Raw genomic sequence first — 18,429 nt, 5'->3', positions numbered from 1 at the left:
GCCAGGCATGGTGGCTCATGCCTATAATCCCAGCACTTTGGGAGGGTGAGGTGGGTGGATCATGAGATCAGGAGATCGAGACCATCCTGGCTAACACGGTGAAACCCCGTCTCTACTAAAAATACAAAAAATTAGCCAGGTGTGGTGGCAGGCGCCTGTAGTCCCAGCTACTCGGGAGGCTGAGGCAGGAGAATGGCGTGAACCTGGGAGGCGGACCTTACAGTGAGCCGAGATGGCGCCACTGCACTCCAGCCTGGGCGACAGAGCAAGACTCCATCTCAAAAACAAACAAACAAACAAACAAACAAACAAATGAGAAACAAACTCAAGGTCTTATCTCTGCTCTCTAGTCCTTCTGTCCTGTCCCTGCCTTTTACAGAGGCCCTGGTTCTGTAGGAGCAGCAAGGTAGACTTTCTTGGAAGTTCCACACCTGTCTCCCTGACTCATTGGAGCAGACATGCTGGTGCTACATTCTTGATGCAGCTGTGATGAAGTAGAAAGCTCTGGACCTGGAGTCTGGAACCCTGGGTTAAAGTTTTGCCTTTGCTAACTCTATGTCCTTGACCAAGTTATTCACCATCTTTGGGTCTATTTCTATCTGTAAAAGGGAGTTAATACTTACCCACCATGTTGTTGCATGATAAAATACTATTAGACATGTTGCACATCACATGGCTGGGAGTACACATTTTTTATGTATTCCTTGATACTTTGAGAGTTTAATTGAAATGAACTCATTTAAAATTTTTACAGCTGTTTTTGTTTTTAAAATATATTTAGTTTTATTGGTACGATTTGATTTGATCTTTACTGACACTCGTGTCAAAAAGCCCATTGGTTTTCAAAGGAATTTATAACTATAGCTCTATAGATGTGTCATTGAAAGGAATTGTGGGAGAATGGTTCCAGTGCCGGAACCATCTGCTTTTAAAATAAATTCCATTTTAAGGTTAAGGAAGACAAACAGACTTGCTCTGCAGAAGTTTTATTTTAGAATTAGAATTCCAGAACTGAAAGAGTGTTAGTAATTCCCTTATTTTGTAGATGAAGAAACTGAGGTCTGGAGAAGTTAAGTGACTTCCCCCAAGGTCACACAGATCATTAGCAGCAAAACCATGAGTCACACCCAGGTCTCCTGACTCTCAGTCCAGTGCTCCTTACACCACAACTACTCCAAATATGACAGCAGCCGGTGGTCTCAAATCAAAGGACTGTGGGAAATACTCCCGCATATCCATCCACATGAGTTCATCCTCTACTGTTCTTGGCAGGCACACTGACCCAGTGCCTCTTCCTAGCTACTGTTTGTTCCTGGCTATTAAGTAAGCATTAGCAAACCTACCTCCCCACCCCCACCCCCAGCACCCTTGCTTGACTGTATTTTTTTCAGCAGTTCCTGCAGCAATGCTAATAATGTAACATATCTGGATATTAGGATGTCTCTTCTTAAATCTTATCCTTTCTTGTCCCACCTCAGTGCCTTTGCTCACACAAGAGTATGCAGGAGCAATGGCTTCCTGTCTTTCCCTCAAGTGACACATTCTTCTTTCCCTCACTAGTTATGAGACCTTGCCAAGGGACTTTACCTCTCTGTAGGTCAGTCTCCTCATCTGTAAAAATGAGAAAAATATTATTACCTACACCATAAGGACATCATGAGCAATTAAATAAGCTAATATGTATAAAGAGCCTAACTGTGCCTCTCACATAGCAAGAGTTCAAGAAATGGTAGCTATCATCATTATTATTGCTATGATCATTACCAAGGGCTCTGGAGAAAGAATTTCCAGGTTGTGGGAGATTGCAAATTATCTAACTTCCTGGATCATCACATTCACCTTTTACAAAAGAGAAGCAAACTAGATTATCATAAAGATCAAGCTGTGATGAGCCTGGCTACCACTGCCCTTTTCTGGATCATGCCCCTCTCTCTTCCAGCCATGCTTGCTTCTACTTAGTTGTCAGATAATCCTTCCTGTCCCTAAGACAAAATACTGCTCTGTCCTGGGAGACATTTGCATTTTATTTATTTATTATTATTATTTTTCTTTGAGATAGAATCTCTCTCTGTCGCCTACAGTGGCATGATCTTGGCTCACTGCAACCTCTACCTCCCGGGTTCAAGTGATTCTCCTGCCTCAGTCTCCTGAATAGCTGGGACTACAGGCACACACCACCATGCCCAGCTAATTTTTGTATTTTTAGTAGAGACGGGGTTTCACCATGTTGGCCAGGATGGTCTTGATCTCTTTTCCTCGTGATCCGCCCACCTTGGCCTCCCAAAGTGCTGGGATTACAGGCATAAGCCACCGCGCTCGGCTGACATTTGCATTTTAATATGTATTCTGAAGGACCAAATAGCTGTTAAGGCTCAAAGGAATCCTTGAGTTTGCTACTTGTGGAAGTTCCTTGTCAAAAAGAAGTAAGGAGCAGTCTTCGTGTACTCTTGAGTCACTTCACATTGGCTGTGACTTACTCTTCTGGAAGAGCGGGCCATGCTGCCCACATGTGGGGGCATTGTTCACTTATAATACATTGTGAACATTGTGAACCCCCATCAGTCCCAGTGGGCCCTGCTTTTTCAACATTATTTTATTAAGTAGATAATAGCCACCTAACCCAAACACGAAAAGGTTAGCAATAGTTCTTCTCCAACTTGAGCTAAGCCCATTTAATTACCCATACCGTATGCCTCTGGTGAATCTGTCACCCCATGCAAGAGGTGTGGGGAGGCAGAGAAGGGCATGGCAAGGCCCTCTTCTCTTTTTTTGAGACAGAGCCTTGCTCTGTTGCCCAGGCTGGAGTGCAGTGGTGCGGTCTCGACTCACTGCAAGCTCCACCTCCTGAGTTCATGCCATTCTCCTGCCTCAGCCTCCCGAGTAGCTGGGACCACAGGCGCCCACCACCATGACCAGCTAATTTTTTTGTATTTTTAGTAGAGACAGGGTTTCACCATGTTAGCCAGGATGGTCTCGATCTCCTGACCTTGTGATCTGCTCTTCTCGGCCTCCAAAAGTGCTGGGATTACAGGTGTGAGTCACCGTGCCCGGCCAGGCCCTCTTCTTTATGGTGTTTAGAAGGAGTCTGGCTGGAGAGCGAAGACACCACCAGCAGGATGTCCCTGAACCCCCTGGGCAAACGCTCCCTCGTGGAACTGCGGGCCCTCACATCTCCCCTCAGGGATTTGTCACTTCCTACTTGTTAACCACGAGGATGTCACAGACTCCTTGCTTGGTAGAATCTGAGCTTTTTCGACATCTCCTACAACCCTGGCACAGGCCAAACATAGAGCAAATGTGGAGAATGAAGACATGAATAACTAAGATCATTTCCTCTTCTGTATTTTTCCACGGGACAAATACTACTCAGGAAATAGCCTAGCAAAATCCAAACGCTTTCACATGAGGTGCGCTTCTTCCATTGCTTCATTTCCTGTAGTGGGCACTAAGAGCAGCTAGTGTCATTAAAAAGAGGGAGCCAGGGGTTCCCAAAGACCAAGTGGCCATCTCCTCTGTACATTTTGCTGAGAGCGCATCAGGCCAAAGTCTGGTGCATCAAACTTTAGTAGTTTCCCATCCCGGCTCCCAGTTGGCTCCGAGAAAGAAAAGGGAAACGAAACTCATTTTATCACCACAGCTGGAAGGGGCCCGGAGAGGGTTCTTCTATCTGGCAGGAAGGGTGTTAAGAGTGGCTACATCCTGTTTGTGCCTGGCCAGTCCTGAAGCTTCCCAGGACTTCCTTTTCAGTGGCCTTGTTTTCCTTCCAGATCTATCCTCAGATTCCCTGACATTCCTTTGTCTTTTGTTACAGCTCTGGGGCATAATCAAGCAAGGATACAAATGCAAAGGTAAATCAACGTTATTTTGTTACAATTTTTAAAATGTGACATTTTGGGTAAGAATCAAATTTGTCTGGTTAAACTGCAAAAGCTCTTGGCATTATTCAGAATTTCAGTCTTTTGGGTCAACGGCAACTGAGAATGATTGCCTCTGAGGAGGAGTTTCTGGAGTTTTGGAGAGCTAAAATTGGACTTTTATAGCTTGTTACAAACCACTCTTATCAACACACATAAATCTAGTTCTTTGGAATCAGCAGCATCCAGTTAAGGTGGGCATTCTGAGTGGGACAAGCCTAGCTAAAATACTGAATATAAGAACTTTTTCCCTCAAAGAAAAACACCTACACACTATTTCTCTAATCCATAGGCACTTCTTCCCACTCACACTTAGCTATTCCTTTCTCTACTAAATCACATAGATGGTGACAAAAAATGAGGAGAAAACTTAAAACGTGTTTTTGTCCTTTTCAATGAATGCGTTCCTCTATCTTTCCCATTTAATTAAGTTTATAAACAATTGAATCAAATATATTTGACAAATGCGATATGCGTGTATACTAAGCATTTAGGAATGTGTTGCTACTTGTACATATATGATCAAGTATACATTACTGTTGTTTAAGAAGTTGCTGGACATTTTATATGGACAGTTTATATGGTTCTTTTAAGAATCTTATAATGCTTTTGAAAAAATATAATAAAACTACAAAAAGAAACATCTTAATCACAGAATACCTTCAGATGAATGTTGTTCCCCAGGGATGCCTTTTTTCTCCAGTCGTTTTCCAGTATTTCTTCCTTATTTTGCATGAACAAAAAGCTTCCCAAATCTCAATAGAAGCCACTGTTTAGTGCTCAGAGGGACCTTCCCATTAGTGCTTCTCTATCACTTGCCTTGGTCTAACTTAGATTTTTACTTTCAAGCAGCCAAGATACTACAAGATCTTATTGCCCAGCAGTGAGTCATTAGCTTTATTCTGGTTTCTATCCTCATACCCTAAAATACACACACACACACACACACACACACACATGCAATTTTATAAAGATGAAAATCTATTACATCTTTGGATTATCTCTTGTATTTTCTTAATAGCACATAAAGTGAAAAAAAAACAAATTAAAATAGATTGAATACGTCATTAAGACTATTTGAAACAAGGTCACTTAGGGGAAAATGGGTACTGGAAATAGTTAGAAAGGTCCTCTTTGATGGTAGGAGAGAAATGATCATCTCTATTCAATGATTCTCAGTGAAGTGTGTAGGACCCTCATCATAGGAAATAATTGTGAACCACCATCTGAAGTGGCCACATTTTTCTACCCCAAGTAGTAATTAACATTCTACTGCCTTATCTAAAACATTCTAATGGGCAATCTCACAGACTCTGCTGCACGCTCTTTCAAAGCCATAAGCAAATATAGAACATATTTACTGAGCATAGGCCCATCTTGTGTTCTGCTGGAAGCAGAAGATATAATCACTGGCCCTGAAAGGTTTTGGAAAATGAAGAAGAGTAAAAAAATCCAGACAAGGCCGGGTGCGGTGGCTCACGCCTGTAATCCCAGCACTTTGGGAGGCTGAGGTGGGCGGATCACGAGGTCAGGAGATCGAGACCATCCTGGCTAACATGGTGAAACCCCATCTCTACTAAAAAATACAAAAAATTAGCCTGGTGTGGTGGCGGGCACCTGTAGTCCCAGCTACTCCGGAGGCTGAGGCAGGAGAATGGCGTGAACCCGGGAGGCAAAGCTTGCAGTGAGCCGAGATCCTGCCACTGCACTCCAGTCTGGGCAATAGAGCAAGACTCCGTCTCGAAAAAAAAAAAAAAAAAAAAATCCAGACAAGTGCTGAATGGAGGAACACCTCACAGTAAATGATCAGAGGCAGTTGGCTTGGGAGAGACTAGAAGCTGAGGCTTCTTGCCCTAATCCTGGCGCCCTAATACTGGCTTAGGCTCTCTTTGTGGGGATTCCGTCTAAGCCTGGGAAAGACTCTCAACCCCATTTGATTTGCATTTAGTTTTGGGCAAAGGCAACTGACCTCCCAGGCTGGACTCTATTTGCTCCCTAGGCACAATTGCTCATTAGGTCCTCAGTTGCATAGAGAACCAAGCTGAGCAAATCTAAGAGAACTTTCGGAACCTCAGGAAGGCAAGTGCGGACCAATGGCCCCTTTCCAGATCCTAGACACACCCCATGGGCCTGAGCTCAACTCTGAAATTCAACACAGAAACTGGGGTTGGGGAGGGGAGGGCTGACAAATCAAGTGCCACCCTGGAAACTCAATCAACATCAGACACACTAATCATCTGCAACACCCTTGGAATTTTTCAGACTGTGGAGCCAATTGTCACAAACAGTGCAAAGACCTCCTGGTTCTGGCCTGCAGGAGATTTGCCCGGGCGCCCTCCTTGAGCAGTGGCCATGGGTCACTGCCTGGAAGCCCCTCGCTGCCCCCAGGTAATGCCCTCTGCTTTCTTTGCTGCCATGGTCTCTTTCTGCTTGCCTCCTCACACTTGGACCTCATTTAGGTTCTGGGTCTAAACCTGGTTAGTCACTCTAAACGCTAAGGCCTTCTTTAGGGTGAGCAGCAGTGGCTAAACCCTTGAATCATCCTTGCTTCTCTCTGCTTTCTAGTCTCAGGAACATGTAACTTGCCTGCAGCTAATTGAGTTCTGTCCCTTGTCGGTTCCTCTAGGACGTTGCATGCCAGACTCGTGCTGTTTGCACTAACCTTGATGCTTTGCTATCAAGCAGTCAGGTGTCAAATAATCACCATCCTCTTTCACTTCCAGCGCAGGATGAGGTGTTTGAGTTCCCTGGAGTCACTGCTGGACACAGAGATTTAGACAGCAGAGCCATAACACTGGTTACAGGCTCTTCTCGCAAGATCTCTGTGAGGCTACAGAGGGCCACCACCAGCCAGGCCACCCAGACTGAACCTGTCTGGTCAGAGGCTGGCTGGGGGGACTCGGGGTCCCACACCTTCCCTAAAATGAAATCCAAGTTCCATGACAAAGCAGCAAAGGACAAAGGCTTTGCCAAATGGGAAAATGAGAAGCCCAGGGTGCATGCTGGTGTGGATGTTGTAGACCGGGGCACGGAGTTTGAACCTGACCAGGATGAAGGAGAAGAGACCAGACAGGATGTTGAGGTAAGTGCTAGGTCAACCCACAAAGAAAACCAGAAGAAGGAGGCTGAAACTGCTGAGATGAGCGTTACAGAGGGTCTGGGGTGCAGCCTGGTAGTTCTGAAAGCAGAATGGTTGGGAATGAAGACGTGTATCACTTTTAGTCTTGCCACTGGCTAGCTATGTGACCCTGGACATATGTTTCTTCTTTATGGATCTCAGTTTCATGATGTAAAAAAATTGAACCAGATCAAGTTCTGAAACCTAGTGAAGGCTGTCATGTGTGCATACTGAAATGATGCCCCAGAAACCCATGACTATATATCCAAGATACCAGTACACGATACAGATCAGCTTGGTTTTCCAAGCTAGAACCAGGGCCCAGACTCAAGAAAGGCAGTAGAAGCAAAAGACTTTTAGATAAAGGAGAATTGGAAACTTTTCACTCTAGTCAAAAGAAGCTTTTGACAGCATCATGGAAAAGGGGGTGGTGAGAATCAGAGATACGAGGCCCTTGAGGATCTCTAAACCAAGCTCTGCCTCCGCATGAGCAAAATCATGCAAAGCAAAGTAGGATGCAGATGGAATTTGTTAGAGTATGCTGACACAGAAATCGATTCAAGATGGAGTTAGATAAATTTATTAGTTAACAGTCTATAGTGTATTAAGAGAAAGGATTTGAGAAAATTGGCATGATATTCCTAACATTTAAAGCAATGTCATGGAGGACAGCCATTGCCACCCTGTCGAATTGTTCTCATAAACAGAATATTGGGTTAGGCAGAGATCCTACTGGATCAAGTCAGTGCTCTTTAGTCTTATGGGTGGTCCTCCACATTCCACTCTTCAGGAGACCTAAACACACATCTCCATACATTTCCCATGATGAGAAAAACTCCAGTGACCTTTAGCCAGAAATCCCCCTAGTTCCTTCCTCACTGAAGGCAGTGCATAAGGAGGCCACCCATTATCTCTGGTCATACAAGGTTTATTGTTAAGTTTCTGCTGAAACACTTTTTTTGTTTCCTATAACATCCACTTTTAAAAACAGCTTTGAGATGTAATTCACATGCCATGAAACTGACCCATTTAAAAGTATGTGATTTAGTATACTTTCAGTATGCTTTTAGTATACTCACAAAGTTGTGCAACCATCACTACGATCTAATTTTAGAATATTTTCATTATTCCAAAAAGAAATCCTACACTCATGAGCAGTCATTCTCCCCCAACTCACCCCAGCCAACTAATTTATTTTCTGTCTCTATAGATTTGCAACACCCACTTTATTTTTAACATTTCCCCGACTGATCATCTTGGCAACTGTATCAGTCTTATCCCCCCACTTCTTTTACTGGCCTAGCACAGTTCAAGCTGGGAATATAAACAAGAATAAGAGAAAGATCATGATTTGGTGCCAACAGCTCTTAACCTGAGGTCTATTTAATGGCTTTAGGGTGTTCATGACAGCACTTTATACTCTATGTAAAATATACATGGACATATGGTCACTTCTGGGAAGAGGAGTCCATGCATTAAACAGATTCTCATGGGGGTATGTGATCCAAAAAAGCAAAGAATCGTTGTGCAAGATTTTCTGGATTCCCTGGCTAGTCACCCTGTACACCAACTCAGCCTGCAGAGGCTGTTTCCGTGGGTGCTGTAGCTGCCTCTGGAATCTCAGAAAAAGAGCTTCTCCAGGTAGATGAGAGTGCTCAGGATGGCGCCCACCTCATGGGCATCTCTGAATTCAAAGGAGAACCTGCTTTTGTTTAACAAATAGTGAAACTGGCCATGAGCTCACTACTATTGGCCTCTCACAGTTCAAGTTACTTAAACTGTGCTTCTGAGTTAGGAGAAATTCACAGCCTGTTGGGTGTAAGAAAATCAAATAGGTAAGATATCCTGATCATTAATCTCTCTTAGGAAATATAAACAAGTATCTGGGTTTTTTAAAAAATTTAATTTTGTTTCCTGGAAATTGAACTTTAATATTCAAATGTTCTCTTATCCTTTCTGTGTTCTTATCTCTTTTTTTTTTTTTTTCTTTGAGACGGAGTTTCACTCTGTCACCCAGGCTGGAGTGCAGTGGCACAATCTTAGCTCACTGCAACCTCCGCCTCCCAGGTTCAAGCGATTCTCCTGCCTCAGCCTCCCGAGTAGCTGGGACTGCAAGCACGCGCCACCATGCCCGGCTAATTTTTGCATTTTCAATAGAGACAGGGTTTCACCCCACTGGCCAGGCTGGTCTCAAACTCCTGACCTCAGGTATTCTACCTGCCTCAAACTCCCAAAGTGCTAGGATTACAGACGTAAGCCATCGCACCCAGCTGTGTTTTTATCTCTTAAAGCACAGGGATGGTTCACTGACCACAAGTATTTAATTTCATCTGTGCTAATTAATGAAGGAAGTATGCTCTTGTATGAAATGCATATATATGGTATACAGTCCCAGTACCATTCAAATCAGTAACAAATGAGATGTTTGCTCTGTTTAGGGAATAAGGAAGAAGGGGAAAAAAAATGACAAAATTATACCCAGCGGTTGAATATGTAGACAAAGGAGTTTGCAAATTTAAGATTTTTTTTTCTGCCAGGCAAGACCAATAAATGGCATTAGGAGCACTGACCTACACATTTATTATTTAGTATCAGATGATGTTTGTGAGTCCTGTAGTTAAAAACTGTAGAACACAGAAAAGGTACTTGTGTTTGTAATCTGTGTATTTCCTCCAACGGAGTTCCAGGATTTACGCTCATTTTAAAATATAAGGGTAAGAACATTTTCTGTGGCAGTGTATGTCATCTCCCCAATGACCACAGAGCCCTTACATGTCAGAACAGTTCGAGATTACTCTCTTGGCAGTAAGAATACATGTATTTCCTTTAAACTTCTTCTTTTGTTTTCCTTTATCTTCTACTAAGTTAAATTTAGTCAACAAATATTTATCATAAAAGGGTTGGGAAATGCTGACTAAATAAAATGGAATATGTTTATGAATATATGTAATATACTTATATAGTCATACATATATACATATACATAAGTAGATTTACAGATTTTCTCAGTGCCTCTTGCACTAATTTACACTGTGGATTTCTGAGAGGGAAACCTTTTAACAAGGATCATTTTGAGGGACTAATGATTTGTGGCACAACCTTTGAGGTCAACATCCTAGTTGGACTCCATATAGGAGTCTTTAAGAGTTCATGTGCTGGGTGAACTACATGATCTCTCTCTCTCTTTTTTTTTTTTTTCTGAGACAAGATTTCACTGTCCCCCAGGCAGGACTGCATTGGTGCGGTCATAGCTCACCACAGCCTCAAACTCCTGGGCTCAAGTGATCCTCCCATCTCAGCCTCCCAAGTAGCTGGGCCTGCAGGCATGTGCCACCACACCCAGCTGGTTTTTATTTATTTTTCTGTAGAGACGGGGTCTTGCTATATTTACCAGGCTGGTCTTGAACTCCTGGCCTCAAGTGATCCTCCCACCTCAGCCTCCCAAAGTGCTGGGATTATAGGTCTGAGCCACTGCACCCAGCTACCTACATGATCTCCTAATTCCCACTAAATCCTGAGACTACGAGGTACTGATCATTTCAGATGTTCCCTCAAATTCATCTGAAAAACTGCTTTCTAGGAACACTCTTATTTTGTTACATGAGATCCAGCCATGCAATAGGTTCCAATTTGTGTTTCAGGACGGCTGACTTCAGGCTGCGGAAACTGAAGGCAATAATGTTGGCTTTCGGAAGGGGCAAGACGAGAAACTCTGAAGAAAGCTCTGACTCTCAGGAAGTTATCTGGAAAGATACCTGGATGTTTACCGCCTTGGGACACTGTGGGATCTCCATGTTTGGACTATGGGACGGAGAATTGACCCTAACTATGAACTATTTATTTCCTCCTCTCCTACCCCTAGTTAAGTGCCACAAAGACTGTGTTATGTAGTCAGTACTTTTCTCATGTATCTTTCTCTAGACCATTTATATACGGGTGAAATGAAAGCTTTTTTGCATGTACTTGATACTCATTCTGTAAACTCAGACTTCACTTTTTTTGTGAGAATATCCTTTCAATATTTTTATAAACTTTTGTGTGTGCTGTGGCAGGGAACAGTTAACAAGGAGTTTATTTAGAGGGTTTTTTTCATTTTTTGTTTTGTTTTTCTTGGTGTGCTTTTTGGATGGGACCAGGACTTAACATTTTCCTGAGGACAAGGAAGCTCATCAGACACTGGAATGCAGTGATTCTTCTAATGATGGTCAGCTGCAAGGAGAAGCTGTTTACATCGTTCCCACTATACAGTTGCTATGATATGTAACAAGTCACACATGTATATATCACACAAGTCTTACCAATTCTGCGTCACTAGGAAGCTATAGCATGGTCGTGAAAGCTCTCCTAATACTTACAATAGCCATGGAAGAAAATTATGCTTGTCCCTTCTGACTGGGTTAAGCCATCTTTCTTAAGATTCCTGAAGTAGAAATAGCAATTAAGAAATTAATTCAAGGTTTGAAGGTTAACATTTAGCAGAAAAACAAACCATTGAATAAGCTACTAGGTGAAACGCAAAACAACCACCAATTTTTTAAAACTCAAGAATTTTGCGAAAAAAAAAAACCAACCAAACTTTCTGCTGTAAAAGAGAACCCTTGTTCTCTTCCTAAGAAACTGCCTTCCACAATGAAAGAATATTCATAGAAAGAAAATAATCATAAATCATATTTGATTAACATTTAAGCTTTTAAAATATCAATCTTTTAAATAGCTCCCATTTACCTAAAATAACTAGTTATGGGTCTATTTCTTCCATGATTAGAGGAGAGAGAACTTGATTCAAGATACTGAAAAACAGAGATGGGACTGAACCTGTGAATGACAGGAATGATCTGTTATCAGGTGACTAGTCGGAAACTACACAGAGGTGCACTGGTCTGCATTTGAGGGCTAAAATGTATATATTCCATTTAAATGGAATTTGTTTGTATTTGGGGCAGTTTTCAGTAAAGCCTTTCTGCTTTCTTTTCTCCATTGAGGACAGTTCTGCGCAGCAAAATTGTTGAGTACCTGTTCTGGGCAGGTCCCATGCTATATGCACAAAGTTAAGAAAAACTTGGTCTTGGCCCTTGGGAGCTGACAGCCCATGGGCATTAAGGCAAAGTGGTTCTAGTGATTTAAAATATGGTTCCAAATATGTTAAAACCAACTTGTGCCAACCAGATTTACAGATGGAAATACTGCAGATGAAGTGAAGTTATCAGTTGAGGGAGCTGTGATTAAGCTGGATAATAAGAGAATGCGCCATCTGTAAAGCACTCAGAAGGCAGCCATCCCTAGATGTTGGTTTCATGTATATTACACTATCTACTACTACCCATAAATGCAATGATATGCATGTTAACAACATTAAAAACAGAAAACATCAATCTAAGTACAGAAAAGCTTTTTTGTGTGTTTAAAAAAATTGAAGAAAATTCAGGAAGAAACGTGTTAATAAACATTGTACTGTTCTTTTGCTTCTCAAAGGAATTATTCACTTGCCACTTTGGTTATTTTTGAGTTTTCATACATAGGAAGTTTTATATTGTCAGCCTTCCTGTGACAAAGATATTAAATGTAACTTGAGTAAAAAATAAAAAAGAACAAGTAACTATGTATATACATATATAAATCACATATGGGCCTGTATATTGTGTGTGTATATACACAGTAAGTCCTCATTTGTCCGTAGATTCTTGGAAACTGCTACTTTAACAACTTGAAGTTGGTCTTGAAACAACTATAACAAGACCAACTTTTTTTCTCATCAACGTTGTAATGAAAGGAAATTGAATGAAATTACCTTGTGGAGGACCAGTTTGAATACTTCATTTGACTTAAAGTTGCTGTTTCCAAGAACCTACAGACCATGTTAAGTGAGGACTTACTGTATACACACACACACACACACACACACACACACACACACACACACACCTCTATTATTACTTTGCTGAAGACTAATTTAAGTCTGTAACAAAACTGCCTTATAATTTTGATTATATCATTTACTGACAACCAATGACTCTGATGTTTCCAATCTATCAATTTCCCATCATCAGTAAAATAAACAAAATAGGCAAATCCATGATGGGGCAAAAAGAACAATCACAATTGACTTCTCCTGACCTTCATTTTGTAGGTTTGATGATCACTGTCGCCCTGAAAATTGAAAGGAAAAACAAAAGTAAACTCTTCTTAACAATGAAAATGAGGTATGAAGGCAGGATTTATTAAATGCTTCAATTGCATCTTCATTGGAGCATCTACAAATTGACTGATGCTTTCTCAGATCTGCCTAAACCATAGAAGCCATGATTGGTTATTTGAACCCTTGTGTTGAGTGGATATCCCTTGAAGCAATAATGTGCCCAGATTTTCATGGTAAGTTTCTACAATGGACAGAGGAGTTTGCAATTTAAAAATGAAGGCGGGACTTCTACAGAAGAGAACATCAAACTGTTATTGATGGTAGGAAGCTTAATTATTCCTAAGATAAATATGTTAATTTTGCCAAAATGTATAAAGCTCTAGAATGACTGAGGAGATCAATTCAGTGAAACTGTACCACAAAAGTGTACTTTTAGCACGCAATTCCCAACCAGACTGAAACCTCATCTTGGCTGCTTATAGTCATGGAATCCTGGGCAAGTCAGGTACATCTATTTGAGCCTCAATTTCTTCATTTGAAAAAAAGAGATTTCACCACCCTCTTCAACTATCTCATAGAGTTTTGGTAAAGATCAAGTCAGATAATATATGTAAAAGTATTTGTAAAGACCTTCTGTTATTATTATTTTGCAATTAAGCAGGATTCTTCTTTAAAATTGTCTCAAGAGCCCAGATTTTCTCTATATTATATGGCTATATATTTGGAGGCTCTAAACCCAATATTTAACTAAATTTTCTGTTAAAAAAAGATTTATGGTGGCTCATGCCTGTAATCCCAGCACTTTGGGAGGCCCAAAGTGGGTAGATCACAAGGTCAGGAGATCGAGACCATCCTGGCTAACACGGTGAAACCCCATCTGTAATAAAATACAAAAAAAATTAGCCGGGCATGGTAGTGCACACCTATAGTCCCAGCCATTTGGGAGGCTGAGGCAGGAGAATGGCGTGAACCCAGGAGGCAGAGCTTGCAGTGAGCTGAGATGGCGCCACTGCACTACAGCCTGGGCGAAACAGCAAGACTCTGTAAAAAAAAAAAAAAAAAAGATTAAACAGAAGTATTAATTAAAATAGTCAAAAGAGATTTTCTTATTTCTGGCACTATGTGTGTGTAGGATTAGTTCTGGTTTGATTGTAACACTGACTAGTCTTGTCCTGTTTGAAAACAGGCCTGCAAGATTAAGAAACCAAATGGGTAAAATGTAAATGAGGTTAGAGAAAAATCCATATATTGGGTATACATAAATGGGATAAAACATAAATATATTCAAAAGGTTGGCTCCTAAAAGAATTTATTAGTTTACACAGGGAGACAGGAGGAAAACAAACATTACTTTTTAAAATAAAAAGCATTTACTCGATAACTGGAATGTATTTTACAACTATTGAAGGTGGGTAAGTATAGGAAACTTCTTGGCATTTAAGGCTTAATCAGGAAATGGCTTCCTCCTGGCTGCATCCAAAACCTGCAGGCCTAAGTCTAGAGAGCACTCAGACCTCAAACAAAAATGATTACTTTATCTTGTCTTTTAAAAATGTTGCTAGCATATCACGTTGCAATTCATACCCATTCAGAATCTAAGTGACATGCAGTTTATCCACAGGAGCATGAAGAAAGAATTACTTGGAGTATTCTACAAGGCAACTGGCCTGAACACTTCAAAAATAAAATATCACGAACAGAAAAAGGAGGGAAAGGGCAATTTTGGATCAAAAAAGATCGAATGAAACACAACAGTGAAATGCAATGTTACAAACCTTGATTGGATTCTGGGTCAAATTTTGAAGAAAGCAGTGGCTCACGCCTATAGTACCAGTGCTTTGAGAGGCTGAGGCAGGAAGACTACTTAAACACAGGAGTTCGAGGCTGCAGCGAGCTATGATTGTGCCACTGCACTCCAGCCTGGGCAACAGAGCGAGACACTGTCTAGATTAAAAAAAAAAAAAAAAAAAAAGTAAAGCAGGCATTTGGGGGACAACTGGAAAGATTTAAATATGGAGTATAGGCCAGGTGTGGTGGCTCATGCTTGTAATCCCAGCACTTTGGGAGGCCGAGGTAGGCAGATCACTTGAAGTCAGGAGTTCGAGACCAGCCTGGCCAACATGATGAAACCCCTAAAAAAAATGCTAAAAATACAAAAAGTAGCTGAGCGTGGTGATGCATGACTGTAATCCCAGCTACTTGGGAGGCTGAGGGAGGAGAATCACTTGAACCAGGGAGGTGGAGGTTGCAGGGAGCCAAAGATGGCACCACTGTACTTCAGCCTGGGTGACGGAGTGAGACTCTGTCTCAAAATAAATAAATAAATAAATAAATAAATAAATAAATAAATAAGGAGTATATATTAGTTGATGTATTGAATGAATGTTAATTCACTTCTTCAGTGTGGTAACAATTTTATGGTTATGTAGGAGAATCTCTCTTTTTAGGAGAAGTAGCTAGGGATAAAATATCAATATCTGCAACTTTCAAAGGGTCAAAATTTTAAAAAAGTTTCTATTTGTGCAGAAAGATAAAAAGAAATGTGGGAAAATACCAAAATGTTGACTCTAGGTAAAGGGTATGTGGATGTTCATTGTACTATTTTTTAAACTTTTATAAAGGTTTGTGATTTTTTAAAAAGTTGGGGGAAAATAAATCATTATTCCTTTTCTTACTGGAAATCATTTAAAAAAGCATCAGTGAGAATAAAAACAAAAAACAATTTTCATTTGCAGAAAAAGCCGGTGAGAACTCAAATCCTGGCCCAACAGAGGAAAGATGGTCCAGAGCATCAGAGACTGATCAAAGGGGCTTTCAGGAAGGAGGACGAGGACTGACATCGCTCTGGGAGAGAGGGATTCAGTAGCTGCAATTATTTAAAACATACACACAGGGCCGGGTGCGGTGGCTCGTGTCTGTAATCGCAGCACTTTGGGAGGCCAAGGTGGGTGGATCACTTGAGGCCAGGAGTTCAAGATCAGCCTGGTCAACATGGTGAAACCCCGTCTCTACTAAAAATACAAAAATTAGCTAGGTATGGCAGTACGCACCTGTAATTCCAGCTACTCGGGAGGCTGAGGCAGGAGAATCGCTTGAACCCGGGAGGCGGAGATTGCAAGTGAGCCAAGATCATGCCACTGCACCCCAGCCTAGAGTGAGACTTTGCCTCAAAACACACACACACACACCAGGCGGCAGCAAATACACACACACACACACACACACCAGGCGGCAGCAAATATCCCACTCAGAGAGAAGGGCACACTCTGAAGTGCACATCCTCAATCTTTGTTTATAACAGAAGAAACAAGGATATATTAGCCAGTGGCAGGAGCTTCCCGGGCCTGTTTGGTTCTGAGAAGCAGGAGAGCCAGAGCACACTGACAAACAATATTTGCTAGAAGCAATCTGTCTCTGTAACAGCAGAATGCCAGAGGGTCTTTATGATGGAAGAAAAAAAAAAAAATCCCATAGTTGCCAGTGCCCAGCAAAATGTAAAGACTAATTGAACTCACACTCAAAACCTAGGATCATAAGAGAAATTTCACCTGGCCTGAGCTCTACTCTGGTTCCTTCCCTACAGGAACTTCCCACAGATTTTGAATAAAAGCTCAAGATTAAAACAGAGGTAAAACCAAAACCAAGGGGATATGAAAAGAAAGAAAAAAGGACAGTTAGACAGATGTCAGAAAACTCACCAGAAAACAAAATTGCTACAGAGCATATGAAAATTGTTTTTCCAAGAATTAAAGCTACTTAATGAATTCCTGACTCACAGAAATCATGGTAATAATAAATCTTATTGTTTTATGTTACTAGGTATTAGGGTATTTTGCTACACAGCACACATGAATATAATATTCTACAAGGCAATTAAACCATAATCTTTGAGGTTATCTCCTCTACTAGATAGAAATAATTTACACCTCTACCCGATAAAAATCTGTTGTATCTTTTTCTTTTTTGAGACGGAGTCTTGCTCTGTTGCCTAGACTGGAGTGCAGTGGCACGATCTCGGCTCACTGCAGGCTCTGCCCTCCGGGTTCACGCCATTCTCCTGCCTCAGCAAATCTGTTGTATCTTACTCATTTTCTGGAAGTTAGAAACTGAGCCCTAATCCATAGTAAATAGTAAATGAAACAAATTACATTCCCCTAAAGAAGGTTCCTATATCTCTGTACTATTGACATTTGGGGACAGAGAATTCTTTGTTGAGAAGTGGGAAGGGGGCTGTCCTGTGCACTGTAGGGTATTTAACAGCATCCCTGGCCTCTGCCTTCTAGATACCATTAGTACTTCCTTTATAATTAAAAATGTCTTCAGACATTTGCAAATGTCCCCAGGTGACAAAATTGCTCCTGGCTGAGAACCATTGTCCATGCATCAGAGTCACCTGAAGGTTTGTTAAAGCACAGATTGCTGGGCCTCATTCACAGAGTTTCTGATTCTGTTGGTCTGGGGCAGGGCCTGAGAACTTGCATTTCTAAGTTCCCACATGATGCTGGCGCTGATGATGCTAGTTGGGTACTGAACTTGAGAACTGCTTCTAGAAAGACAGATGTCTCTCAGGCAGGCTTGTCAGACATTGCTGCAGAATGACACCCAAGGACATACAGCCATCTTCTGCCTTATTTCCAGATTTTAGATCACTTTTTTTTTGGTAATTCTTTCTAAAGAAGTGTAAGGTGAAGGCAATTCAACATAGTTATAAAGGTCCACATTACAGCAAAATTTTAAGTCTTCCTAAATATCAGAGTAGATGCAAAAACCAAAGCAAAGAAATGCTATATGAAAGATGTTTAAAAGTTATAAAAATAGAAAACAGAACTTAAAATAATAGAACTAAATTCAAACATCTGTTATATAAATATAAATGGGCTAAACTCACTTTATTTTATTTTATTTTTTTAATTTTTTTTTATTATTATTATACTTTAAGTTTTAGGGTACATGTGCACAATGTGCAAGTTAGTTACATATGTATACATGTGCCATGCTGGTGTGCTGCACCCATTAACTCGTCATTTAGCATTACGTATATCTCCTAATGCTATCCCTCCCCCTTCCCCCCCACCCCGCAACAGTCCCCATCAAAAAGTGGGTGAAGGATATGAACAGACACTTCTCAAAAGAAGACATTTATGCAGCCAAAAGACACAGGAAAAAATGCTCATCATCACTGGCCATCAGAGAAATGCAAATCAAAACCACAATGAGATACCATCTCACACCAGTTAGAATGGCAATCATTAAAAAGTCAG

General features: G+C 41.1%; 1 protein-coding gene across 2 annotated transcripts in view; it reads left to right on the top strand.

The window, feature by feature from the left end:
• Nucleotides 1-15,826, top strand: part of RASGRP3 (RAS guanyl releasing protein 3) — a 129,692-nt gene extending 113,866 nt beyond the window's left edge. For both annotated transcript variants that reach the window (XM_054475214.2, XM_063648822.1), the window contains exons 15-18: nt 3,812-3,848; nt 6,177-6,302; nt 6,638-6,996; nt 10,674-15,826. In XM_054475214.2, coding sequence (XP_054331189.1) covers nt 3,812-3,848; nt 6,177-6,302; nt 6,638-6,996; nt 10,674-10,682 — 531 coding nt within the window. In that variant the 3' untranslated portion in view covers nt 10,683-15,826. The remainder of the gene's footprint in view (nt 1-3,811; nt 3,849-6,176; nt 6,303-6,637; nt 6,997-10,673) is intronic.
• Nucleotides 15,827-18,429: the final 2,603 nt, after the last annotated feature.

The sequence above is a fragment of the Pongo pygmaeus genome, chromosome 12 (genome assembly GCF_028885625.2).
Source record: "Pongo pygmaeus isolate AG05252 chromosome 12, NHGRI_mPonPyg2-v2.0_pri, whole genome shotgun sequence".
Lineage (NCBI taxonomy): Eukaryota > Metazoa > Chordata > Mammalia > Primates > Hominidae > Pongo > Pongo pygmaeus.
This window is presented reverse-complemented; position numbering and strand designations above follow the sequence as displayed.